General features: G+C 55.5%; 9 protein-coding genes across 9 annotated transcripts; 4 read left to right on the plus strand and 5 right to left on the minus strand.

Moving 5' to 3' along the window:
- Positions 1 to 49: 49 nt before the first annotated feature.
- ISF_08296 (hypothetical protein) lies at positions 50 to 1,498 on the minus strand (the record flags this gene model as incomplete). The annotated part of the gene is made up of 5 exons (XM_018851899.1): positions 50 to 587; positions 653 to 795; positions 848 to 1,069; positions 1,144 to 1,248; positions 1,328 to 1,498. 5 exons carry the CDS (start codon positions 1,496 to 1,498, stop codon positions 50 to 52), a joined length of 1,179 nt encoding a protein of 392 aa, XP_018700981.1.
- A 1,936-nt stretch (positions 1,499 to 3,434) lies between these two features.
- Positions 3,435 to 5,085, minus strand: ISF_08297 (Chondroitin N-acetylgalactosaminyltransferase; the record flags this gene model as incomplete). Its single annotated transcript, XM_018851900.1, has 3 exons — positions 3,435 to 3,815; positions 3,878 to 4,337; positions 4,409 to 5,085. 3 exons carry the CDS (start codon positions 5,083 to 5,085, stop codon positions 3,435 to 3,437), a joined length of 1,518 nt encoding a protein of 505 aa, XP_018700982.1.
- Positions 5,086 to 8,507: 3,422 nt separating this feature from the next.
- On the plus strand, positions 8,508 to 11,222 carry ISF_08298 (Alcohol dehydrogenase superfamily, zinc-containing; the record flags this gene model as incomplete). The annotated part of the gene is made up of 2 exons (XM_018851901.1): positions 8,508 to 9,241; positions 10,085 to 11,222. The coding sequence occupies 2 exons, from the start codon at positions 8,508 to 8,510 to the stop codon at positions 11,220 to 11,222; spliced, it is 1,872 nt and encodes a 623-aa protein (XP_018700983.1).
- Positions 11,223 to 11,345: 123 nt separating this feature from the next.
- ISF_08299 (peptidase dimerization domain protein) lies at positions 11,346 to 12,667 on the minus strand (the record flags this gene model as incomplete). Its single annotated transcript, XM_018851902.1, has 2 exons — positions 11,346 to 12,301; positions 12,352 to 12,667. 2 exons carry the CDS (start codon positions 12,665 to 12,667, stop codon positions 11,346 to 11,348), a joined length of 1,272 nt encoding a protein of 423 aa, XP_018700984.1.
- Positions 12,668 to 13,079: 412 nt separating this feature from the next.
- On the plus strand, positions 13,080 to 13,919 carry ISF_08300 (hypothetical protein; the record flags this gene model as incomplete). Its single annotated transcript, XM_018851903.1, has 1 exon — positions 13,080 to 13,919. The coding sequence occupies one exon, from the start codon at positions 13,080 to 13,082 to the stop codon at positions 13,917 to 13,919; it is 840 nt and encodes a 279-aa protein (XP_018700985.1).
- A 429-nt stretch (positions 13,920 to 14,348) lies between these two features.
- Positions 14,349 to 15,592, plus strand: ISF_08301 (Oxoglutarate/iron-dependent oxygenase; the record flags this gene model as incomplete). Its single annotated transcript, XM_018851904.1, has 3 exons — positions 14,349 to 14,638; positions 14,701 to 14,974; positions 15,068 to 15,592. The coding sequence occupies 3 exons, from the start codon at positions 14,349 to 14,351 to the stop codon at positions 15,590 to 15,592; spliced, it is 1,089 nt and encodes a 362-aa protein (XP_018700986.1).
- Positions 15,593 to 15,845: 253 nt separating this feature from the next.
- On the minus strand, positions 15,846 to 16,524 carry ISF_08302 (Dopa 4,5-dioxygenase; the record flags this gene model as incomplete). Its single annotated transcript, XM_018851905.1, has 3 exons — positions 15,846 to 16,114; positions 16,193 to 16,275; positions 16,355 to 16,524. 3 exons carry the CDS (start codon positions 16,522 to 16,524, stop codon positions 15,846 to 15,848), a joined length of 522 nt encoding a protein of 173 aa, XP_018700987.1.
- A 1,228-nt stretch (positions 16,525 to 17,752) lies between these two features.
- ISF_08303 (carboxypeptidase A1 precursor) lies at positions 17,753 to 19,228 on the plus strand (the record flags this gene model as incomplete). The annotated part of the gene is made up of 5 exons (XM_018851906.1): positions 17,753 to 18,062; positions 18,117 to 18,355; positions 18,412 to 18,516; positions 18,593 to 18,857; positions 18,918 to 19,228. The coding sequence occupies 5 exons, from the start codon at positions 17,753 to 17,755 to the stop codon at positions 19,226 to 19,228; spliced, it is 1,230 nt and encodes a 409-aa protein (XP_018700988.1).
- A 138-nt stretch (positions 19,229 to 19,366) lies between these two features.
- Positions 19,367 to 23,617, minus strand: ISF_08304 (AMP-dependent synthetase/ligase; the record flags this gene model as incomplete). Its single annotated transcript, XM_018851907.1, has 2 exons — positions 19,367 to 23,140; positions 23,192 to 23,617. 2 exons carry the CDS (start codon positions 23,615 to 23,617, stop codon positions 19,367 to 19,369), a joined length of 4,200 nt encoding a protein of 1,399 aa, XP_018700989.1.
- Between the last annotated feature and the right edge of the window lie 2,130 nt (positions 23,618 to 25,747).

The following is a 25,747-nucleotide window of genomic DNA, read 5'->3' on the forward strand; positions in this document are numbered from 1 at the left end:
CTTGAGTATTAAATTATATTTCATGTACGTTTTTTTCCTAGTTCATGCGTCATGCCTGCGAACTGGGACGAGCCTCCACGTCCACCCGCCAAGACTGTTGCACCAGCACTGTCTGGCTCGACTGGCTCTGCCCATCCCACGAGGGCTGCCCATCGTCGTGTATAATCGTCGTCGTAGTCTTTGTCCCCTTGGGGTTTTTAACAATAGTTTCCAGTTCATACTGTTTCCCCGTCCTCGACCTTGTCCCCGGGTCACCGCCAGACGTGTTACTTGCGCTCGGCCCGGCGGTGGTGGTACCGGCGGCTTTCGAGTTGTTCGCCGCCGTCTTCCTCCGGGAGCTCTTGTTGCCGCTGTTGCCCGACCCGGACTTGATGTACAAGAGAGCGTCGCCAGCCCGCATCTGGCCGGACTCGAGGTTGTCCAGGAACGGCTTCAGGTACGGCACGCATGCCGTGGCTATGCTCAGACACAGGACTACCTGCCTGATGATGACCGGCGGCCAAAAGTCAAACGTCTCGCCCGTGGAAGAGAATGACTTGGCCGCCCTCGTAATGTAGACAATGTGGCAGATGGCGGCTGGGGCAATTCTGCAGGTTTCGTGTGAGTTGTCTGGTCTTGTTTGCTTGGTGACTGCGGGTGTGATGAGACATACAGGATGCGGCTGCCAAAAATGAACAAGACGAGGGACTTCATCGACTTTTGCGCTTGAATGTTCCAGACCAGCTCGGAGATGGCGACAATGGTAGCGAGATCGGTGGCGATGTTGAAGATTTCAAAATACGTCCAAAACGCAGGCTATCAAAGTCAGTTTATTTGGTGATAAGAAGAAGAAAGAGAAATGTCTTACCAAATTCACACATTTCCCCGAGACAAAGTTCCACGGCTCCGAGACTTGGCATTGGAACAGGACGGTGATGACGGCAGACACGCCCCAGACCGCAATGACAGCCATGACGGAAAAGATGCCGCGTCTACGGTCGAGCGGCGCAACATTCATGACCGTCATGCAGGCTGATATTTTGGTGACGGCAAGGGTGACGATGTACAGCACATTGGCCGCATACATGCACTGTTTCGAAAGTCAGCCACTCAACAACCACCACCATAGACGGCCATATCTCTCTTCTCCCGGGCGTAATTTACCTTGAGAATGTAGGAAATCTGCCCAGCGCTCAAAACGTCATTGTGGTGACCAAAACCGTTGGCCGCCTGTAGTATCACGACCAATGCCTGCGCAACGGCCAGCGCCTAGTTTCCCCCCATGTTAGCCCTCCTCATTTCGCTACCCCATGTTTTCGTTTCTTCATTCAAAAGGCCGAATTCTTACTGTCGCGGCAATCACCGTGTGGTCGTCGAGCTTCAGGCTGCCGGCCGTGAGCAGTCGTGTGGCGATGCGTGTGATGACGGCGAGGACGCTGAAGACCATCAAAAACGCCGTCACCGCGCGCACAAGCGGCGCCTTGTTGAACGGCGTCTCGAGCTCCCGTGGCGATATCATCACGCGGTCGGACCTCGTATCGTTTTTTTTTTCTTCCTTCTTCTTCTTTCCGGTCAACTTGTTGTCGAACCCTGGTTGAGCGGACCGTCAGCGATTCATGAACAAATCGCAAAAAAAAAAAGGTGGCCCCCAAGAAGCGGCGAGCGCGCGCCCAGCCGATTTTATGATCTCCGCCCGCAGGACGAGAACAGACCATAGAAACGGCGAATAAGTTCAGCTAAGGAAAGGAAAGAGAAAAAAAAGGACAAGGTTGGCGTCCATTTCGGCAGGGCGGGTGGAGAAGATAATAAGGCTCTTCTTTCCCCCTTCGTGGAGTTGAAGATGCCGAGCATTATGCCACTATGCCACGGACATTGACCACCACCCCCGGCCCCAAGCTTCAAGACAAGGATTTATTAGCTGGTTGGCAGGGCCTGAAGTCTCGGTTCGTCCGGTTTACGCAGTGGCATTGGTCAGTTGGACCACTCACACTATGAGCGTTATTCCTGCATGGCTTGTGTAGTAGCAACACGTAACAGATCGGCGACCTGCTCGAATTGATCCACCATCGACTCCCTCGAGCCCTACAGTCCTTCTAACGTTAGCTCATCGCAACAGTAACATTGGCTAACTAGAAATCTCTCTTCCCAACAGCGAGAGCCGTAGTTTATTTAGCGTGAGCCACATGGCCCCCACGGCGTCTCCAGTACTGTAGTAGGGGGCGGAAATGGTCAGCTTTGGTTTTGGGATTCTTTTGGTTGAACAATTTGTCGCAACGCAGTGGGGGACTGATAAACCTTACAGTACCTACAGCCCCTTTATCCGTAAGGGTCCTCTAGATGCGACAGCTGGTCAGCGCGATTGACAAGGGTTAATGGACTTTGCCTCAAGTAGGTCAAAGTCGAACGATGCAGGTCCCCGGCGAGATTCCACCAGAGAAACACGCCGGTCTCGAACCAGCGGACTCGCTTATCCTGTTTCGTGAACAAGGTTGCTGCTTTCCAATGCTACGCTGGCCTTGTTTTTCTCGAGGTCTGCCTTATCTGGATGGATCTCGCTGAGCGGATAATAACAAATGAAACGCAAAAGTCCTGTGCCCCCTCCTGTCATGCGAGCCCCTGCTGCTGCGGACCAGACAGCAGTCTTAACAGACAACACTTTTTGCTAATATTGATCACGATATTATCATCTCTTCTCTCGTCCACGCGGCTGCAATAAAACTTGGCGGTCGATATTAATTAGCACACGCGTACTATACTCACTTATAGCATGGAGGGCACAACAAGATGGCGCAGCAGCCGGAGATGACAGGCACGGCAGGGCTTGCGTTCGCCCTCCAACCGCCCTCATCGTCCCGGCGATTCGTACACCAAAGGCTGCCTGCATTGTCGCTCAGCTCATCATGCTTGAAATGCATAAGAACTTTGTTTTTATAAGAAGACATTTCTCTATAACCTGGGTGGCACCATGTCCCACGAGGCACCCACGCATAATATTAAGCATATCGTCTTGGCTCCCCCCGTTCATCCGACCCCTAGATCCGCGCGCGCGAACGGCCCTGTGATACATCGTAACTTCTCGCACTATCGATTTTTTTTCTTTCTCCCTTCCCGTCGCTCCGCGGGCCCTTGAACCTAGCGACGGCGGCCCGCTGGGACAGCCCCATCGCCCAGCCTTCTCCTCCCGCGGCTCACCTTTAGCCTAGCCGCGCTGCTGGTCGACGAATGTGCAAGAGGTCTTCGAAGCTTACTAGGAGTGTCATCGACTTGTTATTAAGAAGAATTGTGCATTCATTAGAGATAAGCGCACCGCGTTCAGTCTCTAAAATGTATTTACAGTGTCTAAAAAAGTCCGCTCTCGCTATATGGTAAAGTCGTATATGCTTCATTCGGGGGTCTGGTTCCCTCGTTATGAGTTCAAGTGCACTCGTCAGCTCGCGGCTCGCCCTATTTGCCATTCAAAACATGCGGCCAAAGCTGTGCGACAGCCAGAGCGTGTCGTTGCACTCGTGCGTGCTCCTCCACTCGTCCACCCTCTCCGTCAACCAGCCCGCCGTGTAGTTGGCCTGTCCGTCGGCCGTCGTCTCAGGCGCGGCCGCTTCTCCAACGCGCACAATCCCCTCGCTCACGAGGCAGTCCGCGCGATCGTGTCCGCGCCACGTCCACATGAGGCACTCCGGGAGCGACTGGCAGTGCGCCTCGCACTCCTCCTGCGTGGCAATGGCCACATCCTCGCCCTCCACCCTGCGCGAACCGCGGCCGTCGTTGCGCCAATTGTCGCGCCGGCTCTCCTTGCCGGGCTTTTGGAAGCCCCACAGGTCGCGGTGGCGCATTGCGTACTTCACGGCTGTCAGCAAGGCTTTGCTCCGTTGGATGCGTGTTCATAGAAGCCACCACTTACATCATTAGAGCGAGTCGTGAATTCCCATTGAAATACGGCGCGCATGTCGTCGAAGTTCGGCTTGTGCATGGTCAAGAGCGGCGAGCACCAGCGCATCGCGTCATAGGGCAAATTCTGCAGCGCGTGCTGCGCAAACATGGGATACAGCGCCGACATCTGGATGCCGCTCTGCCAGATGGCAAACCCCAGGGCGCTGTCGCCACAGCACTCGAGGTCGTGCATGAGGCCGTGGTGCTTCTCGGCGAATGGTGGGTCGAGGTAGAATCCTGTCGGGCTGGCTCTTCGATGCAGCAACCGTTTCACGGTCGCGCGGCTGAGCACATAGCCTGGGCCGCCGTTGGCAAACAGCGTGTCTCGTCCGAATTCATCCTGTCGGCCTGGGGATGCGGATCCCATGTATAACGGCGTGTCCGGATCGAGGGTGTTGAGGAAGCGAAGTAGGGGATCCCAAAAGACATATCTGCGGGGAAAAGAGTGTGCATTAGCGGGGAGTCGGGAGAGACACGCATCATGTCGCGCAGGCGAACTCACGTATCTGTCTCATAAAACACATAAAAGTCCCGGTTGGGCCTCATCTGCCACGCCATTTCCACTTGCGGAAGAAACTTGAACTTATCCAGCTTCCAGCCATCAATAGCCTTGAGCGCGGCCGGATTCCTAGAAGCCGCTCCGCTATCGCGCAGACGCTTCTGCTCAAAGTACGGCTTGAACTGCTCATAGTCGTGGTAGGACTTTGGCAGGGCCGCGAGGACGTCTATCACCTCGTGGCCCTCGTACGTGTCGTCGAGGTCGGAAAAGATGAGCAAATCGCTAGGTTGGAAGCAGGCGCTACAGCTCTCCATCTGGGACTGCATGCGCTCCGGATCGTCGGTGAAGCCTGTCTTGAGGACCGGTTGAATCGTGGCGAGCAGGTGGCGGGGGAAGCTGGCGCACAGCTCCTCGAGCGATTTGTTCTTCTTTCCTTCGCTGGTGGGGAAGGCGACGGGGTGAAAAGTGCTGGAGGTGACCATGGTGCGCGGCTCGTCGTCATCCTCGATGGTCGCGATGTGGTACGGCTTCGGCTTGGCCGGCCGCAGGCGCAGCGGGCTGCCGTTGTAGTGAATTTGCAGGAGCGCGACAAAGGCGAGGGCGAAGAGGGTAAAGAGGAAGTTGCGGCGGAAGTTCTTGTGAAAGGGCACGCTGGCCAGGAGTTTGCCGACGGGAACCATGGCGGGCGTCGTCTACGGCATGCGCGGCCTAGACAGCCCAAATACGGGATGCGGGATGTGGTGATAGTACGGCCGAGTCTTGACGAGGTAGGCGAGAGGAGGCAAAATAGAAATTGAGAGGCCGTTGAAGTTGGGCTTGATTGGTGATGGAACGTGTACGTAAGCCCCCTCTTTATAAAGTTAAAAATGGATTCGGAAAATAAATGAAAACCAGGTGGCAGTCTAACCTGAAGAATAGGGGAAAAAACGAATCAGAAGGAAAATCAACCGTCATTGGCATGTGGGGACTTGATACAGTAACGGCCGCATGCATCTCAAAGTGAAGTTGGACACGATGCAGATGAGCTGCGAACAACACCAGAAAAGGCCATGAAGAAAATTGTCTTAGATTTGTATCTCGTAGTTATTATTTTGCTCGAGTTGCGGGAGAGTTTTACGGCAGTCACCCCTGGTGAACCTTATAGTTTACACCTTAATGAATTATGTACATAAATACCTCGCTAGATAACAACCCACTATGCCCGCTATATTTCCGAGCCTACGAGTAGCCTCATTGCGTTAGTAGGCTAATGTTGGGGCTGCTCTGTAGGGCTTCGCCATCTCGACTTGGAGGGCAGACATCCTTCTTTTTGAACTCAGAATATCCCCGACATGCACGGAATTTGTCTCGGGTAAAAAGCGAAAAATTAACCTTGATGCGTGCTCTTTGACATATGACGTAGTGTACTGCCCATCACAACAACACTGCTACTATCGGGTATCAGTCAGGTTCTACGTATGTACACAATAAAGACGGTGTAGAGGGGGCCAGGACAGGTCAAGTTCTAAACGCAGTTGGCCATTGAAAAAACAAAAAAAAAGTAGGTTTCGCAGCCCGAATGCCTGGGGAATTAAGTAAAGGGATGGTTGGAGAATGGATATTCCCCTTGGGGCCATGTTTTTTCAGGTACCGGGTCATCTCGTATGTTAGTCTGTCTGGTCCGACGTCCAGGGCAGAGGAGGGTTACCAGCAGGACAAATGAATGGAAAGAAGCCTGATGTGAGATTGCAAGGTATATAAATATGCATTTGAAAGTATCAACGTATATTCTAAAGCTGCCATAACTTAACTGTTCTAAATTAAAGTAAAGATTAACTCGTAAGCTTTAGCTTGCGAAACTCAGCGGTCATGTCAGTTGGTTTAGTGAAGATTTTGCCCCAGGGCAAGGTCATAGGACCGATATGTGCTATTTGATGCGTATTTTTAGCGTTTGTGTTTGTTACCGTAATAGACTACTTTTCTCTCGTTTCTTCCACCTATTTAAAAGGCGGCACTGTTAGAGGCCCGTCTGCCTGGCATCAGAAGCTTTGGTCATAAGCTCGCTCACTACAGTACGTACGCCACGCTAGGCATTCATCATCTCTTTAACAAGCGACAAAGCTTAAATATTTCCCGCCCATCTATTGCTTGCTATTAAGGGCCTGATTATAGCAATAAAGATTGTGTAGGTTCCAGGGCCACCAACTCTATTAGTAGACCCTGGCTAGTTAGACAGACACACAAGAACGGATCAACTTCCTCCTCACATTCGACATTGACACTACATCCTTTACACAGTACATAATAAGAGTACAAGGGAGCCCATTCTTCACCAATACCCAAGTTAGCCACCTAATGAGATAAACGTGTTGCCATATAGCCAGCTAACGCGTCAAATTTGCGTATAGGCCACGTTGACACCTCAGATGCTTCATCGATGGCGTCTCTTGAAGAAGAATTGCTCATGGAGAGCGGCAAAGGAAAACAGACGGCCGGCCCTGCAGAACCGGGCACAGATCGCCGCACAGCACCCCCGTACAGTGGCAGCGAAATCTCGCCACTACTTATTTCGCCGTATCTCGATGAAGTCATCGGCGTTGGTGGCATGCACGGACGCTTTGCTGGCAGCAAAACTCGGCCAAGACTGTTTCCCGAGTCGCTTTATCTTTTGATCCACGATGGCGCTCTACACAGACACACTGCCTGCAGCATCTGGGTGCGCATTTGGCTACTACCTACCGCCTTCTTGTCCATCAGCGTCGTCTTTTTTGTTCTGCTTGTCCCTGTTGCAATGTGCGGTCGCCTCCTCTACTTAGCCCGCCATGGTAGACTGGCCGACCTGGCCTCTCTGTCGTGGTTTGCGCCATGCCTGATGTGTGTTTTTTTATTCGTATATTGCTCTGAACTGTTTTTTGTACGTTTCTTGGTTCAAGAACTCGGGGTGCAAAACTTGAGCGAAAGATACCACTTCCCTGTCTTGTATTTTTGTCTACGCGTCATAGAACATTACATGATGCGGCTACTGCCGATTAGCGTAATTAGAAGTCTCTAATATCCATCGAGTATCGCTATTCGCACGAGCAGGTGCTTCGGACTATTAGGGAAACACTTGGAATCCAAAGGTACTATTAGGAATGTGCTCCGTATGGACTTTTCTGTGTGCACCGGCACCTATACAGCCAGGTTCAGAAACATGATAGGAAGAGAGAGAGAGTAAATTGATTGAAGCTTCTATGACTGGCTACATGATGTGCCGATACACTGCGGTTCGGTGGAACGTTCACCTGTTCTGAATGGGCGAACACCACTGCCACCTCTACCACCTCTACCACCACTCTACCGCCGCCGCCGACTCTTAACACTCGCTAATTCGCTTAGAAAATCACCTCCGCTGGAGTGTGTACAACTTGCCGGAAAACGTTGATTCTGGACTAACTGCAAATGTCTTTCATAGGGTTCAAGCGGCGGCGGCGGCAACGGAGTTGAAAGTTGTTTTTGCTAGAAGGCATTATTGACAAAGGTGGAAAAAGGCATGGTAAACACGCCGCTGCTTGTGTTGACGAGAATTAGGAGTGTCTGAAAGGGTAATTTGTTTTGTCAAACGATGCTCAACTTATTCCTGGTACGGCTCGTGGATCCATCTCCCTCCGAACCAATCAAAGAATTTACGCATCTAGGATAGGAAATGATACAGCCTGAATGGTCGATTTGTAGCTGCGACAAGTTAGCCTTTCCACACAGCCACAGCCGAAGAACTAGAACGCCGCGTCACCAGCTACTAATCCGAATTATCTAACCCGAGAATATGTCGTACCGAATGAAAGAAAAAGATGACAATAACCACAAAGCAGAATATTTACACGATGTTTCAAGATTTATCCTCTTTAGCACTCACTACGCTTTCCATGAGCCTGCTGACAATCTCCGGTCCCACGCCTTCATGCATCCAACTACCACCAATCCAACTCTCATCACAACCATTGTGAAGAGGGTCCGAAGACGCCACGCCAAATCGACCGCCGGCTGCCAAACGTGCAAGGCACGTAAGATCAAGGTTTGTCGAGCCATAGGGCTGTCTCATCAGCCCTGCCAGCTGGCCGCGGGAAGCTAACGTTTGTTTTTCATGCTGCAGTGCGACGAGACGAAGCTGCAATGTGAAAACTGCGTCCGCTTCGGACTCCCTTGTGATTTCCTGCCTCCTCCAGAGCGGAAGGAATGGGTGAGCCGTAGCACCGTCGCCGCTCCGGGTGTTAGGCGTGGTCGGGGCCGACCGCGTGCCGATTGGAGCCGCTGGGTGGCCGATTGCGGTGATCAGACGCCGCGACCCGCGGACGACAGGCATCCAGTCCAGTCGTCGCGAGCGGCGGCAGAAGTAGTCCAAGCTCCGTCCCCGTCCCCGTCCCCGTCATCGTCATCGTCATCGTCCTCACTTGGGCTGAGCGTGGGTGATCTTGAGCTGCTGCACCACTACACGACCGTCACCTCGACGACCGTCGGCGACGCGCGTCTCTGGCGAGACGAGGCGCCGAGGCTGGGCCGTGAGCACCCGTGCAACTTCCACGCGACGCTGTCGCTGGCGGGATATCACCTGGCCAGGCTCCGTCCGGGAGACAGTCGGAGATACCTGCGCCTCGCGGAGGACCACTACGCGGCCGCGGCGAGGGACGCGACGCGGATGCTGCCGCGCCTCGACGAGGGCAACTGCCAGGCGCTGTACATTGTCACGGTTCTGATTTGCTTCACGGCGTTTGCGAGAGGTCCGTCGGAGGGCGACTTGCTGCTGGTCGCGCGGGAGGGATGCGTGCCGTGGGTGTCCCTGCTGCGCGGTGTGCGGCTGGTGCTCGAGACGATCGGGTCGTCTGTGGTTTTGTCTGGAATTCTCGCGCCGACGGCGCGATATGGGAGCGGCCAGGGAGGGCCATGTGATTGCAGAGTTGAAGATGCTCCTTGTTCGACGAGTCCCATGGAGGGGTGCGAGCCCAGCGTCTACGGTCGGAATTGGCGCACATCGCTGGAAAGTGTGGCTCGCTTGGCTAGGGTGGCCCCAGATCTAGCGCTTGCCAAGATGTACAACAAAGAGATTAGTTCTCTCGTCAGGTGCTTCGAGACGACGTTTTGCACAGACTGGGTTCCGGTGAGATGTAGACACGGACACGTCTCTGTCGTCATGGCCTGGGTTTATACACTGGACGCCCGATTCCTTGAGGAGCTAGCGCAAGGAGACGTAGTCGCTCTGAGGCTGCTTGGGCATTTTGCAATTCTACTCGAAACATTGGAGTCGTACTGGTTCATCGAGGGTTGGAGTACTCACATTTTGCGGCAAGTGAGGCGAGTGTTGGGAGAAGATGATGTAACTTTCTTCCTTGGATGAGTTATAAACGACCAACGTAGTTTGAGAGAGATATACCGTTAAAACGTCCGCTTGATCGCTTCGATCGTGAAGGCAATCCTATCTCTGTCTGTCGTACCTTGAAGTTCCTCCGGCCGGAAGTGAAGCCATTTCTGCCATTTTTCTTGCAAAAAATTGGTCTCAAAATGCTAGATGCAATACTGTATATAGATGACATCTAAAATTACTACCATCAGAGGATAAGACGAGAAACTCAGCCTGTAGTTGATCCAGTCACAGTGCACCAGTCACAGCCTTGTCGTGACTTGCGCTATATTCCGAACTACATCAAACCCCTCCACCATCATCAGAGCATCAGAGAAAGAGCGCCTCGGGCACAAAATGAGCACACATCTTGCCGCCGTTTCTGTGGCCCAAGGCCGGCCTCTCGAGGTCCGAAGCCGACCTACCCCGAAACCCGGCCCTGGCGAGCTGCTCCTCGCCGTCAAGTCGGTCGCGCTCAACCCCGCCGACACGCTCATGCGCGGCACCGGCCTCTTTATCCAAGCCTATCCCACCGTCATCGGCTTAGACGTCGCCGGCGTGGTCCTCGAGGTCGGCGACGGCGTCCCGACCGAGCCCACCGCCGACGGCGTCTTCTTCCGGCCGGGCGTCACCAGGGCAGTGGCGTACAGCGGCGCCGTGTGGCAGGCGTGCGACCCGGACTACGGCGTCTTCCAGGAGCGCTGCCTCGTGCCCTGGCAGCACGCGGCACCGCTACCGGAGGGGAGCGGATCTTTGGAGTGGCAGGGCGCGGCGACGCTGCCCGTGTCTGTGCAGGTGCCGCTCTCAGCGTGGGATGCACTGGGGCTGGAGTATGCCGGGACGGGCGCCACAAAGGCAAAAAGGGAGGCTCTGTTGATTTGGGGCGCCTCGTCGAGTGTTGGGACAATGGGCGTGCAGCTTGCTCGATTGCAGAAAAATGCCGGGGGCTCTGGTATTGGAGCTGTCTATGCCACTGCCGGTGCGGCGAACCTCGCATACGTCAAGTCGCTCGGGGCGGATCGCGTCTTTGACCACCAAAGTCCTGAAGTGGTGGACTTGATCGTAGCTGCGGCCAGGGAGGATGGGTTGGCCATCCGCCACTGCTTCCTCGGTATGGGGGACATTGCACCGTGCCAGGCCGTGCTGTCTGCCTTTGCGAAGACGGAGGTGGTGGTTGCGGGAGGGGGAGCCAAGATCACCTCCGCCCCGATTGTACCTCCCGACACCAAGGAGGTGGAGGGCGTGGAAATCATCTTTGTCATGCCCTCCTCGGACAAGACTGAGAGGCTGGCCCAGTTCCGGAAATGGATGGCGCAGTTGAGCAAGTATGTTGCTGCTGGCGACATCAAGCCGAGCCCGGAGCCAAAGCTAGTTGGCACCAGCTTGGACGCTATTAATTCTGGCCTGGACATGCTTTCCCAGGGAGTCAGCTGTTCGAAGCTGGTCATCCAGATTGCAGAATAAGCATTGTTGTGTATAGCCGTCGAGTAGGAGGGCCAGACAAGAACATGAATACACTTATGATAAATAGAAATTAAGGCAGTCTGAATCACATAAAGGTCTTTTTTTACCGTTTACAACTTCCATTTAATCCTGATTCATATCACGCTTCCATTGCTCCTTCACTTCCTGCAGCAGCCCCGGCACCGTGTACATGTCCACCGCCGTGCCAGCCATGGCTTTAGCCACCCTCATCGCCCGATCAAACGCGCCTCGCGTCCTCGACGCCTTCTCAAAATCCGGCGAGTGAGGCTGCCCGGCCTCCGGGCCTGGCGGGATCGCAAAGCTCACGTTCATGCTCGGCAGCGCGTAGCTCAGGTTCCCCTGGTCCGTGCTGGACCGCACCCATGTGTACTGCCCTGGTGGTGGCAGCGGCGGGTCCGGCGCGCTGGGCATCGCCGCCCAGTACTTGGCATACGACGCGGCAAGCACGCGGTTTGGCATGTGGTCGAGGTAGCCCGGGCGGACGCGGATGTGGGCGCGCGCGCCGGTGGCCTCGGCGCCGGCGCGCATGCACCCTTCGACCTTGGCCTGCAGCTCGCGCAAGTGCGGCGCGGTGGCGGCGCGCAAGACGGCGGCAGCGGCGGCGCGCTCGTGGATGATGTTGGGGCGGTCGCCGCCGTGCGTGATCTGCAGGCCGACGAAGTCGTCGGCGCGCGTCTGCTGGCGCATGGCGGAGACGGCGGTGTAGGCGACGACGACGGCGTCAAGGGCGTTGACGCCCTGCCACGGGTTCTTGGCCGAGTGCGCGGCCGTGCCGCGGTACTCGACGTGGAGCCCGGTGAAGGCGGTGGTCCGGACCATGGGGCTGTTGTTGAGGATGCCGGGGTGGGAGATCATGGATACGTCGGTGTTCTTGTATGCCCCCGCCTGCAGGCACTTGATCTTGCCCCCGCCGCCCTCTTCGGCAGGTGTGCCGACGATGACGACCTTGCCTGCGAGGCCTTGTTTGTCGAGTATTTCTGCGGTGGCAAGGCCGGCGGCCACTGATACCATTGCAATCAGGTTGTGTCCGCAGGCATGGCCAAGATTGGGCAGGGCATCTAATCGGCCGTTAACACTCGAGACTGCGACGAGATGCACCCAGGCTTACCCATTTCTGCGTTGAAAGATACAACAGGTCCCGGCCGGCCGGTGTCGAACACGGCTTCCCACGCGGTTGCCATTCCATAAGCTGAAGGGGTCACGGTCCAGCCCGATTGGCATTTCATAAACTTGGTCAATGCATCATGTGTCTTGAACTCTTTGTAGCCGAGCTCGGGGTTGTCATGTATGAAGCAGTTGAGGGGCCACAGAGCAGGCTCCAGCTGGGCAATAAAGCGGTCGATTTCGGCGAGGTGTCTCGTTGTGGGCTCAGGCTGTGATGGCGCCTCATCGGGCCTCGACACAAATACATAGTCGTCATCCATCCCGACCAAGATATTGTCTTGAATGGACTCGACTGATGAATGTTGCTTGGTGGAAGCAACTGAGGGCGAGGCACTAACAGGCCACGACCCAGCCCAGCCCCCAAGGCCCTCAAGCTAACTGAAATACGAGGCCCGCAGCGGGCACGAAGCCGTCGCAGCCGGTATGCGTCCTACTTTTTTTATTACAGGGCTTTCTCTTACTAACTTATTTTGGCTGGTAAACGTGGTGGCGTTCTAGAGGCGAAATGGAAACTCAATAGAAACAAGAAGCTGTCAGTGCGGCCCAGTTCGGGTAACTAGTTAACTTAAAAGCCAGGGGCGAGCTAGTTATAGATATCGATCTATGCCTTCTTCTTGCCAGGCCATTTTAGCCTCTTCATTCGCCAGAGTTGCTCGCCCAAAAAAAATCATCATGACTGCTGCCATTGAAAAGCACGACGTGGCGACCACGTTAAACTACTGGGACGACCCGGGTGACGGATCAAAGCCTACTCCCATTTTTATTGGCAAGGGCAGAATCAGCAACAAACGACCACACAAGGCTTGGGATTTCGTCGTCTCCGACATCAGCGGCGACGAGGACCAATACACGCTCGACAGCCACGGGTTCCAGTACTGCGAGAGCGCCAGCGCCGAGGAGCACTTCACCGACGAGGCGGCGATCAAGCAGGGCTACTACGCCGAGTGCTCGGCGCTCGTCCGAGAAATCACGGGCGCGCGCACGGTGCACATCTTCAACCACAAGGTGCGCCGGGGCCCGACGCAATGGCACCACCTCGGGCTGCACAACCTGGCGAACCGGGGGCCCGTGACGCGGACGCACGTGGACCAGTCGTACGAGGGCGCGGAGCGGCGTCTACGGTGGGAGCTGCCGGCGGAGGAGGCCGAGGACATTGTGCGCCGGGGGCGGCGGTACCAGATCATCAACGTGTGGCGGCCGATCCGGGCGATCCGCAAGGACCCGATCGCGGTCGCGGACGCGCGCTCGGTGCCGGACGCGGACCTGGTGGGCGCGGAGATGACCGAGGACGGGTTCGTGGGCGAGTCGTGGGTGGTGAGGCACAACTCGGCGCACCGGTGGCACTACAAGCACGGCATGACGCCGAGGGACGTGCTGCTGATCAAGTGCTTCGACTCGGTGCAGGACGGGGTGGCGCGGCGGGCGCTGCACTCGGCGTTTGAGGATCCGGCGTACAGGGACTGCGAGTCCCGGCAGAGCATCGAGGTTCGGTGCCTGGTGTGCTACGACTGATGATTTGATGAGTGAATATTGAAGAGGGGTAGAGAGGAAGAGGAGTACGTACTGTCCAAGACTGGACCCCCGCACCCCGGCACCACTACCGCCACCGTGCTACGGCGCACGGCAACAATTCGATAGTTGACTCGGAGGCTAAGAAATAGTTTGAATTGGCAGAGCGGGGTTCTTTCTTGCGCATTTCAATTTCATTAGTCAATTGGGGATGCATGCACAAGGTAGGAATGAATACGAAATGCAGTGCCTCTGATTAGTCCTGTTTCGATGTAGCAATGGGCAATCGGTCAGACTACCTATATAAGGCCAGTCTCCTCTTTGCTGCGGCCCAGTCCACTCGCTCCCATCCACAATCTTCTCCTCACCAGCAATTGCATTTGCATCAATTTTTATACAATATACATCAATTGACATTAAACCGTTGAAAATATGGCCCCCGTACTTGACGCTCCCCAGACTGTCGACTGGATGGGCAAAAAGGTGCCCGTCTGGTCGATGCCCACCATCAACTACGGCCTGCTGCTATCCCAGAACCCCAGCGAGGTCGAAAAGGTCGTCCGCGCCTGCAAGGAGGAGGGCTACTTCTACCTCGACCTGCAGGGCATCGACGGGCGCCGCATGCTGTCAGACCAGCAGGAGACACAGGAGCTGATGAAGCGCTTCTTTGCCGCGCCGCTCGAGGCCAAGAATGAGTTTGGTCTGATTTCTTCGCATCTGGGGTACTTTCCCCTTCCCTCCTGCTGCTTCCGAGCGGCCTTGGCTAATCAATCCGTGTTTGCAGCTACGAACCGGTCGGCAGCCGCACCGGCGTCGCTGCGGGCTCCCAGGACGGCTACGAGATGCTCAAGGTCTCGCGCGACGAGATCCAGCGCGACAGCCCCAAGATCCCGGCGCCCGTCAAGAACAGCGCCGACATGCGGATCCTGGAAAACGCCATCGGCAGCTGCAATACGGTCACCAAGGTGCTTCTGTCGGCGCTGTCGACGGGCATGGGCCTGACGGGCGCGTCTCGCTTCGAGAACTCGCACCGCAACGAGAAGCCCTCGACCACGACTGTGTGTTATTCCTCTTGAATTCTGCCCCCGTCTATCACTCCCCTTGTCTATAGTACGCTCGAGCCTCGTGCCACCCTAACATCCATCTCTCAGCTCTCCATGATGCACTACCTCCCCAGCGAGCTCGCCGGCGAGAACCGCATCGGCCACCAGAAGCACACCGACATCAGCACCCTCACGCTGCTCTTCAGCGAGCAGTGGGGTCTGCAGGTCCGCCCGCCCGGCACCTGCGGCGCGCGCGAGATGGGATTCGTGGCGCCCAAGCCCGGCTGCGCCTTCGTGCACGTGGGCGACTCGCTGCGCTTCGCGAGCGGCATGCAGTTCCAGAGCTGCATCCACCGCGTGGTGCCGTTTGACCCGACCGAGCACCGCTACTCGATCGCGTACTTTTTGCGCGCCGAGGACGACACCATGTTCATCGACTCCGAGGGCCGCGCCATCACGGCGGGTCAGTGGCACGACGAGAAGTTCAAGGCCTTCACGGACCCGGAGCAATGGCAGATGATGGCGCCCAAGTCGATGATCCTGGGCGGCATGAAGGAGGACGGCGAGGATGCGCCGATTCCGGGGCTGGTGAAGGCGCAGGCGGCGCCGCAGAGCGTGCCGGCCAAGGCTTAAGTTGTGGCGCACGTGTGTGCGCGGCAAGTTTTCATTCCTATCTACGTATAAAGGGAGATGAATTGAAGCCACAACTCAGACTATTAATTGTTCAGTTTAGGTGCCCGTCCTAGGATAATTTGTAGCATTGTCCCAGCCCCCCAGCCCCTGTGGGCCAAGCCCGCCAAGCTGTCATGCTGTCACTCACTATCAATGCCGCCACTAATACGGATAGATGAATGTCCTCTCTCTCTCTCCTATCCTGCATGATAATTTAGGCAAACACTTTCAGGTCCAGCGGCTGCTTCTCGCCCAGCCAGATGGCACGTTGCGTGTGGTCCCGCACCTCGGCCGCGTCCAGCGTCTCGCCGTCCGCCGGCACCGAGTTGGGGTGGACGAGCACGGGCAGCGGCCCGCGCCAGACGGCGAGCCAGGGAATCAGGGCGCCGAACTGGGCGGGCGTGAAGACGCTGACCTCGAACATGGCGGTGGGATGGGGACCGATGGGACGATCCCACAGCTTGTAGATGCGCAGCTCGGGGACTTTTTTACCTTGTCAGTACGGATATGCTGGTCCCTCAGGAGTTTGCTTTCCGGGCTTGTCACTGTGCAGACACTTACACTCGCGTCGGATGCGCTCATACAGCTCCGTGGCATAGCGAGTCTGATCCTGGTTCGTCTGGTCGTAGTACACGTGGACATCGCTGTTTGCCCGCCGCACGCGCCATAATCAGCACACCCTGGACTTTGCCACGCTGCAGGCTGATAAGGCTGTTGACTCACAAGGCTCCGCGCTTCTCCGTGTCGTAGGCCTCGATGAACTGCTGGTAGGACGAGCTGGGCGTGCCCGGGGGCAGGTTCACCAGGCTCTTGCCGTCGGCGGCTTTGTCGGTCGGCAGCGGAATGTCTCGGTTAACCCCGGTGAGCGGCGACGGGAAGTTGGTGTCTGACATTTTTATTCTTGGCGGATCTTTTAGATCAAAATGAACAGAGGGCTCAATATCCGTACTTGCAGAAGACCATCTCTATTTTAGTCCTTGACTCGTCCGGGTTTTGGCGGCGTCGATCGTGACAGATGACCAACCAAGTGCGGGGGAAGAATGGCGAATGGCGGGGGCAATCAAATGCAATATTCTGCCTGCTTTTCGTTGGCTGTCTCGATCGGCCATCCCATTGTTTCATCAGTACTTTTCTGCCTGCGCATGGTCTTGTCAGGACCAGCTATATCCTCGCGTCTTTTCTCTTATATCCGAGCAGGTATACCCAACAGTGCTGCGCTTTCCAGGCCACCAATCAAGCATCACTCTCAACGCATCACTCTACTCCTCCATCTCGCCTGTCCCTTGCAAATCATCAAACTGACACGCTCGGCATCAATCATCACTCTTCTTCCGTCTTCTTCTTCCGATCGGCGCCCAACTTCAGTACTCAGCATGCTGTATTCGGCAGGACGGCCGTCATCATCCATCCCGGAAGGTGGTATCTCTTTTAGTATCCTCGCAGCGCCGCCACCCTGGCATTTGTTTCAGCGCTCGGTCCATCATCATGCTAACTTTACAATACTCAGTAACTATAACCTTCCGATAGAGCTTCGACCAAGCTTATTTTCGCTCTTCCTTTCTCTCTGAAGCTAAACCCGGAGTCGCAGGTCACCTCGTTAGCTTGCCCTGCGCCAAGCCAGCGCGTGCGACGCAAACCCTCTTCCGAAGGCTAGTTGCAAGCATTCACACCACAAGCCAACGAATCACAATACTGCCAACAAAAGGTCCCAATGTCTTAATTACGCCGAAGCAGCCCTCTTTTTGACCTTAGCGATTGAGCCCAGCCGTCTGGCATCTGGACGCGGGCTTGCAGCTGATTTAGTGCGCGCTCTTTATTTTTAGCATTGATGCCAACGCTGGGGTGCATAGATGTTTACCCAAACAAGAAGGTTGCAGGATTCATGGGCCGATTGCCATCAAGAAAAAGCGTGACCGTGGGGGTCGAGATGTTTCCTCACTTGTTCCTTCCCTCTATAAGCTTGCCAAGTCATGCTATCATGCTTTGTCGTAGCACTGCCCAACAATCTCACAGTATAAAGCTATGCTCATCTCGTTCCCAGCATTGCTAGTTGCCACCTAGCTCTTCTTTCTTACCAAGCTTTGTTTGCTCCTTGCGCAGTTCTTGTAATCATTAGCTACTATGAAGTTCTTGGCCTTCCTCCCCTTCGCTGCCGCCGCGGCGACGGTGCCACAATCCGTCTCCTATGACGGCCACAAGGTCTTCCGCGTGCCCGTCACCGATGACGGATCCTTCCTCCGCTCCGTCCTGGAGAAGCTCGACGTGACAACCTGGCAGCCGCCCGCTAAGAAGGGCGCTTTTGCAGATATCCATGTACCGCCTCAGTCCCTGAAGCCATTCCAGGAGGCGCTTGAGGGCCACGAGGTCATCACCATGCACGAGAACCTTGGCGAGTCTATCCGTTCGGAGCAAACCTACCAAGTATACGCCGGTAAAGTCATCTTCAAATTAATCTCGCCGCAACATCTTGCTGACAACAGCTCAGCCGGAGCTGCCCCCAATAGCACTTGGTTCAACTCGTACCACCCGTACAACGACCATGTCAAGTGGCTCAACGACATGGCCTCAACGTACCCCAAGAACTCAAAGGTTGTCACCTCCGGCAACAGCCTCCAGGGAAATCCCATCACCGGACTTCACATCTTTGGCAGCTCTGGTGGTGGACAGAAGCCCGCCATCGTGTTCCACGGCACTGTGCACGCCCGTGAATGGATCGCCAGCATGGTACGCCTCCGTCCGTAATCCTCCGTACAAGATTGGCCGCTTACACGGGAGTCTAGGTGATCGAGTACTTTATCAACGAGCTCGTCACAAAGTACGGCTCTGATTCCCAGATCACTTCATTCGTTGACAAGTACGACTTTTACCTGTTCCCCATTGTCAACGTAGATGGCAAGTTCACCTCATCCCATCACGTTGTTTTCCAACATCTAACAAATATCAGGCTTCAAGCACTCACAGACATCCGACCGCATGTGGCGCAAGAACCGTCAGACCACCGCTGGCAGCTCCTGTCTCGGCCACGATATCAACCGCAACTGGCCGTACCAGTGGAATGTCGGGGGCGGCGCGTCCACCAACCCCTGCGCCGACGACTTCCGCGGCGCCAGCGCCGGCGATGCTCCTGAGACCAAATCCCTCTCCGGCTTCTTGCAGAGCGTTAAGAATGCCCAGGGGCTGAAGCTGTACATTGACTACCATTCCTATTCGCAGCTCTTTATGACCCGTAAGCCAATTCCCCTCGTACGTCTGTTGTATGTATGGTATACTGAATTGCATTCGGCAGCCTATGGATACTCCTGCAACGCTGTCGCGCCCAACAACGCAGTACTGCAAGCCCTTGCCCGGGGTACCGCTGGCGCCATGGGCAATAGGTACGGAACCGCCTTCAGATACGGCCCCATTTGCAGCACCATCTACAAGGCCACTGGCAGCAGCGTCGATTACGTCGCCGATGTGGTCAAGGCCGACCATACCTTCACTGCTGAGCTGCGCGACACAGGCCGCTACGGCTTCGTTCTTCCTCCGGAGCAGATCCGCCCGAGCGGCGAAGAGGCGTTCGATGGTGTTGCCTACTTGCTCACCAACATGAAGTAGGTTCATCTGCAGCTTTTGCTTGTAAATAAAATCCGTATATAAATAAGTGCAGTTGATTATCTAAAATGCGCCTTTTCGCAGAGAAATCATATCGACGTAAAGTATATAAAAACACCAAGAATATGGAAGCATCGCCATCTATTCAGAGCAATCCATGGCGTCTGGGTGGCCGACGGTGCCCTGAACAACATCGAAAACGCCGTCGGGGTTGGTGATGACCTGGGTCAAGGCCTTGTTGAAGGTGACGAGCAGACCCTGCACCCACTCTGGCGTCATGAACTCATAGCCCGGCCACACCTGGCTGTACGAACACCGGATGCTGAGCTTATCTTCAGTCCTGTTCACACCCGGCCACATCTCAATCAGAATGGGCGTATCAGAGGAAGTCTCCTTCCATGGCGTGACCCTATCGTTGGCGCGATTGAATGCGGGGAAGCCGTCCATGTCCACGGCGATGTCGGGCGCGGGGAACGTCTGCAGGATGACAGAGCTGTCAAAGCGGCGCGTGCTGCGGGCAAACTGGATGCTGGGGCAGGGCATCTCGGTGAAGCCGAGGGTGTCGGTGTATTGCTTGAACATTTGCGAGCAGATATCGCGGTGCGTCAGCTTCTTGCCGTCCTCGAAGGAGATGCGCGTAGGCAGACCGTCGAGCATCAGGGCAAAGGCGTCCAGGGAGTCGGCCGTGTGGCGGCCGTGGAAGACGCTGCCAAACTGCACGTCGTACTTGGGGGCGGCTTCGTCTCCGACAAGGGTCTGGGCCAGCGTCATGGACCAGGCGGCTTGGATCACGGCCATGGGAGTGAACAGGCCCTCGGACTTGGCCTTGGCGAAGAGCTCGCCGGTGCTAAAGGTGCATTCGAGGCTTTCGCTAGCGATACCGACATTCGTGTTGACGGTGGTGAACTCGGCTCCCTCGGTCTTGAATACCCTGTCACCGGCCTTGAAGGAAGCGACCCCGGCCATGCGCTGAGCCCAAAACATGCTCGTGCCCAGCCAGTCAGACTTGAGATGCTCCTCGACGGGCACGCGCACGCCTGGCTTTCCTGCGCTGGAAATGGGCAGGCCGTGATAGGCCTCAGCGATGTCGCGGCGGAGAGCCTGGAGACTCATGCCGTCGTAGATGGCGTGGAACACGGAGAAGACCACGACGCAGTGCTTCTTGTCTGCTGAGCGGACAAACGACGTCACGCAGCCGAGGCTGTGGAGGCCGAAGATCTCTTCGGCAGACTTTTGGACATTATCAACAGTCCGATGCCACAGGCTGTTGGGCCGCTCGTCGTAGACTGGCACCTCCATGCGGAGAATGGGAAGCTTGGCGTGCGGCGAGCTGGGGGACAGAACACACTGGGCGTAGGGAGCGAGAGGATGCTCAACTTGTACCCAGACGGTTCGGAATGCGTCGCGTCCTTCAAGAGCCGTGATAACGGCAGCCTCCAGGCGGTCGGCGTCGATGTGGTCGGGAACTAGGTAAGGGTAGTGTTCAACCCATGGCTTGCTGACCTTGAGGATATCCGCCGACTCCTCGATGCTGGAGAGGACGCGGGTCTGGAGACCGGTGGCAGGTAGGACCTCGACAATATCCTCGCTGGGGATGTTGAGGGCCTCAACGCACTTGGCTCTGCATTTATGCTCAAAGTGCTTGAGCTTGGCGCCAAGAGGCAGGAACAGAATCTCCTCCTCATCCTCAATCTCCACAAGTTCATCGTTGTTAGCAGCAGCCGCCTCCTCGGCCGCCTTAAGCTGAGCCAGATGCACCTCAAGGATCGACTTCACAACTTCGGCGAAATTCTGGCCGACGAGGACGTCCTTGATCGCTAGTCCCTCCACACCCTGGCGTCGGAGCTCTTGGAGAAGCTTCATCGAGCGCAGGCTGTCAAGACCATAGGTTGTGAGAGCGAGAGGGGACTCGGCGACCTCGGTAGCACCTTCGCCGAGAATAGCGATGAGAATGTGCTTGAGCATGGCTGAGACACTTTCTTTGTCCTTGAGATCGACGATGCCCTCGTATGTCAAGTTGCTGTTGATGGCTTGCTTCTGGGTAATGGAGCTACCAAAGTCTTCGATGGCCACCTTCTGAAGTGTCTTGCGGTCGACCTTACCACTCGACGTGCGTGGCACCTTGGGTACGACGATGTATTCAACGGGTCGCATCCATCCAGGTAGACCCTCATCTGCAACCTCTCGGCACTGTGAAATCAGGGCCGCGTTTGTGACATCGTCAAAATTTTCGCGTACAGCGACATAGGCAGCCAGGAAGCTACCATTTAGCACGACAGTGGCAACTTCACGGACAGCCTCGACCCTTGCAATAGTCGATTCGATCTCTCCGAGTTCGACGCGGCGAGTGTTGAGCTTGACCTGCTCCATGTTCAGGCGACCGAGAATTTCCAGCTTGGGCTCGCCTTCCGGGCTGAAGACAATGCGGCCCTTGTCACCAGTGCGGTAAACAGGACCCAAGCTTAGACCAGAGGTGAAGGCCTTGGCAGTCTCTTCGGGGCGGTTCATGTAGCCGTAGCCGACCATGGGACCGCCAAAGACGATCTCACCGGTGAGGCCCATAGGGACCTGAATAAGGTCATCGGACGAGTTTGCATCAACCAGAACGACAGACGCGCAAGAGAAAAGAGTACCGGCGATAGATCCACGGGTACCGAGAGCAGCGTTCTCATATGTAGCGCACATTGTGGCCTCGGTAGGTCCGTAGATATTGATAACTCTCTTAGGCTCGGTGTTGGGTTCGCGAGGCGCGTCGTAAGCAAAGTTATCAATGGCGTATTTCGTGAGAGCCTCGCCACCGGAAACGATCGTAGTAAGGGTTGGCAGCGCCTTGGGTCTTAGCAGAGTGGCCATGCTTGCAACGGTAAAGAGCGCTGTGGCCTTGAAGAAGTTGACGGCTTTTTCAATGTCGGAGAGCATGAGGGAGCGCTCGGCCGAGCAAACTGTTCCGCCGTACCCGAGCGTCACGAAGAGCTCCATCAAGGAGAGATCGAAGGTCGGCATAGCAAACTGCAGCCAGCGCAGCTCGGGGCCAGCGGGTAGGGGCTCAAAAGCTTCGGCGTGGCCGTGTACACCACAAGTGGCCATAGAATGAGAGATGAGTACTCCCTTGGGCTTACCAGTCGAACCACTAGTGTATAGAATGTATGCCAGGTCTTCTTCAGTAGGTGGGTGCTGGGACAGAGGAGTCTGCAGGTCGACAGCGAAGTTGGAGCGCCATTTGGTAAAGTCGTTGATATCAACCCATGTCAGTTTCTTGAGGGCTTCGGCAGCTTCAGAGCCATCCTCCAGGTTAACGCCAGGGAATGGCCTGCTTCCGACACCGATAACCACGGACGATCTAGTGTCTTCTACAATGTCCAGAAGACGCTGCGGGGGCGCATCCATCGGCAGTGAGCAGACTGCGAGACCAGTCTTGAGCATGGCGGTGACGGTGATGTAAAACTCGGGGCCGGCCGGCAGGAATAGAGGAATAGCGCGTTGGCATTTGTAGGCAGGCGTCCAGCTGATGGTGCGCTCCATGAGAAGCAGCTCTTCCGCCAGCCCTTCCGCATCAGCGTTCAGCTGGAGATATGTCCATTTTCGGACTGTGAAGGAATCATCGGCAACGGCTTCGACGGCGATGCGATCCGGGAATTCGAGGACACGTCTTTCGAACGCACCGTGCATCAAGGCGGGGTAGTTTTGCTCAAGGTGCAAGTCTGTCTTGAGTACGGGGGCCTTCCATAGCTTGGGAGGGTAGTTCAAGTTAGACAGCTTCGTCTCAGGAGCCTGCGTCGATGAAGGGGCCAGGTACTTGGCGACGAGCTCCAGCAGGTGTGTGGCCAGCACAGGGTGGCCGTGCTTGGCGTCTATTGAGAGTGTCAAGTCTGCAGCACTTCCGTCTTCGAGGGGCTGGACTATCAAGCGGAAAGCCTATTGCAAACGTCAGCGCAGTTGAAGTGGGGGTTTTTCCAATCGACTTACACGAGAGGTCGACTCGGCCGCCGGTGCGGCAGCAGAGGTGATTTCAATCTCGAAATCCAGGTCATTCTCATTGAAATCTTCCGCGTTGAATGTAGCAAACTCGATGTGGTCTGATGTAAAGATGCGCGGCTTGGAGCTTCCAGGGATGGAGGCTGTGGCAAGCAGGCGCTGGGGAGGAGCGCTGTCGATATCGGCGTAGTTGGCAGTGAAGGCGACCTCTTCTAGGTCAGTGATGCCGGCAACAAATGCTGTGAATGCTTTCAGAATAGAGGGCGTAGATCTGATAATAGGCGTAGCCTTAAGAGCGGAAGTGTAGTGTTGTTGGGCAACCGGCTTGGCGTCGGCTTCTTCGCTGTGAGTAGCCAGGTCATAATATGGCAGCTTGGTGCGAGGAACCTCGGCCGGGCGGGTTTGTGTAATGGCCATCTTGGAGGTACTCGAGAATCTTGAATTCGGGTATATTGAAGAAATAATCCCCCAAGTCTTGATTCCCAAGCAAGGGCGGACAACTAGCTATCTAATAAAGAAAGGTCCCTATACGGATTGACGCTGACATGGTGTAATCCCGCCGTAGCTGAATGCCGCTAGGGCAGTCAGACATCTGCGACGCTCCCACGAGCGGTAGTCAGATCCGTGCGACATGGCTTCCAAAATAGGGGATTTGCTGACTTGAGCCGGGGTCAGGATGCCGTGTAATGCGGAAGAAGTCTGATGGAAGATCGGCTCAAGCACAGGACGGACCGAGACCCACTGATGCCGTAACTGGACGTAGGGCTGTCCGCGCCGGTTGGTCAACGTGCTTCCCAATTGAATCGAAATGTAACAAGAATGGGGAGATTATGCTGTCGTGTCGGCGTTTGGGGTTTGCGTGCGGCATTCGTGGTTCTGGACGAATCCCTCTTTCGCGAGATCCCTCTTCAGCTTCCGATGATAGTCCGCATATCCGCTCAGCAAGCACTGTAGGCGGCGGTGCAGGTTGCCCAGAGAGGCAAGTCAGCGGCGACGGTATTTCGTACCATATTAGGTCATCTTTTCGACGACTCAGCAGTATTCTGGCGGGCCGTCCTCTGGTGCGCCGGTTTGGATAGGTATTTGGCAGCAGTCTGACATCAGCAACAAGGTAGCTTGGTGCTTTTGGACTCTGGCTAGTGTGGCTGGGCGAACAAGGCGAAGCTGCCCTGGTAGCGATCCGGAAAACGTGGCTTTGTTGGGAACTGTTAAAAATAGTGATGTGTGTCTCTTCGACACGCTCCCGAAGCAATTGGAAGACCACAACCTCAGTCGCCTTCACACGCGCCAGGGTTGTTACCCAGGCGAGTCACGACTGGTGGCGCGTTTGCTGCTGGGAGTGACATTTTCACGGTCGCATTCGTGATGGACAAGAGAGAATATATTGAAAAAGACTAATGATAGCTCTCACAGTATGTCTGTTCGAATTAATGAAGTCAGCCGCCATTCCTGAGCGTGTTGTAACGATGGCGTTGTCTGTTGAGCTTTCGTGTTGGCAATCTTGACAAGTCCTTTGTTTGGCTGAAATGGATCTGGGTGAGGCTTTCCAGGGGAAGACTGGAAGTAGGTTAGTGCATCTTGCTAGCGGGGGAAATAGTGGTTGTTGCGGAGACGGGGCCTCGGTTGGTCTGTTTTCCCGCTTGCGGCCTGCCTTGTGAAACCAATTATCACGACCTCTTATCCTGGACTCTGGAAATAGAGGCTCATAGGTGTTCCATAAATAGACTCCGGCCCTTCTTTGTTTACAAGTTTAAAACTTGTAGTTCTCAATTGAGAACGATGGCTTCTTGATTCGACATTTTGCTTCCTCAACACGGCTCAAGTAAACCCATCCGTCTTATTACCACAAGCAAGACCGCATCTACAAGACGAGCGAAATAGTATGCAGCATTCGTATAGTGGCAGATTAACTAAAAATGAGAAATTAGACGCGCAAAGCCAATGTAAGAACACACAGACTGTAAACTTGGACGTTTCTCTCTTGCGGCTCTTTCATTGAACCTGTACCCCAGAGTTCAGCTCCGTTTTCCCCGCGCTTTCCACCCTCTCCCCACACTACACGACAAGGCCAAGAACAAAACATGGCGTGTGCAGCCACTCACGTCCATTGTTTTCTGAACAAAAAGCCTCTCTGGCCTGAGCAAGAGATTTGCACGAGCTTGAACTGTCGAGTACAGCCTAGGCCGATTGACAGACGGGCGGGGAAACGACGCAGCGAGCGCCACCAGTGGAGCCTCAATAGTTCGACCACTCCAGTAGCCCCCATGCACAACAAAACGCTAAGTTCGATTCCGCGCACGATGGTCATGTCATAACACCAGTCTGTTAATGAATGATTCATTGGCTTATGTGAGCTCTTGTTTCGAAACGAAACGGCCGTTTGCTTCCCTAGCAACGCGACGAAGTCCTTCGGTGAAGTCGTCGGTGGCCCTGCATCATCGGCGAACGGCGACGGCGAGATTTGGCTCCAGTCAACGTCCGTTCACCACGCCATGGATGATGGGAACTAGGCCAAGCCTAACTGTATAGACCCAGTCATGACAGAGA

Source organism: Cordyceps fumosorosea, assembly GCF_001636725.1.
Source record: "Cordyceps fumosorosea ARSEF 2679 chromosome Unknown scaffold_28, whole genome shotgun sequence".
NCBI classification, from domain to species: domain Eukaryota; kingdom Fungi; phylum Ascomycota; class Sordariomycetes; order Hypocreales; family Cordycipitaceae; genus Cordyceps; species Cordyceps fumosorosea.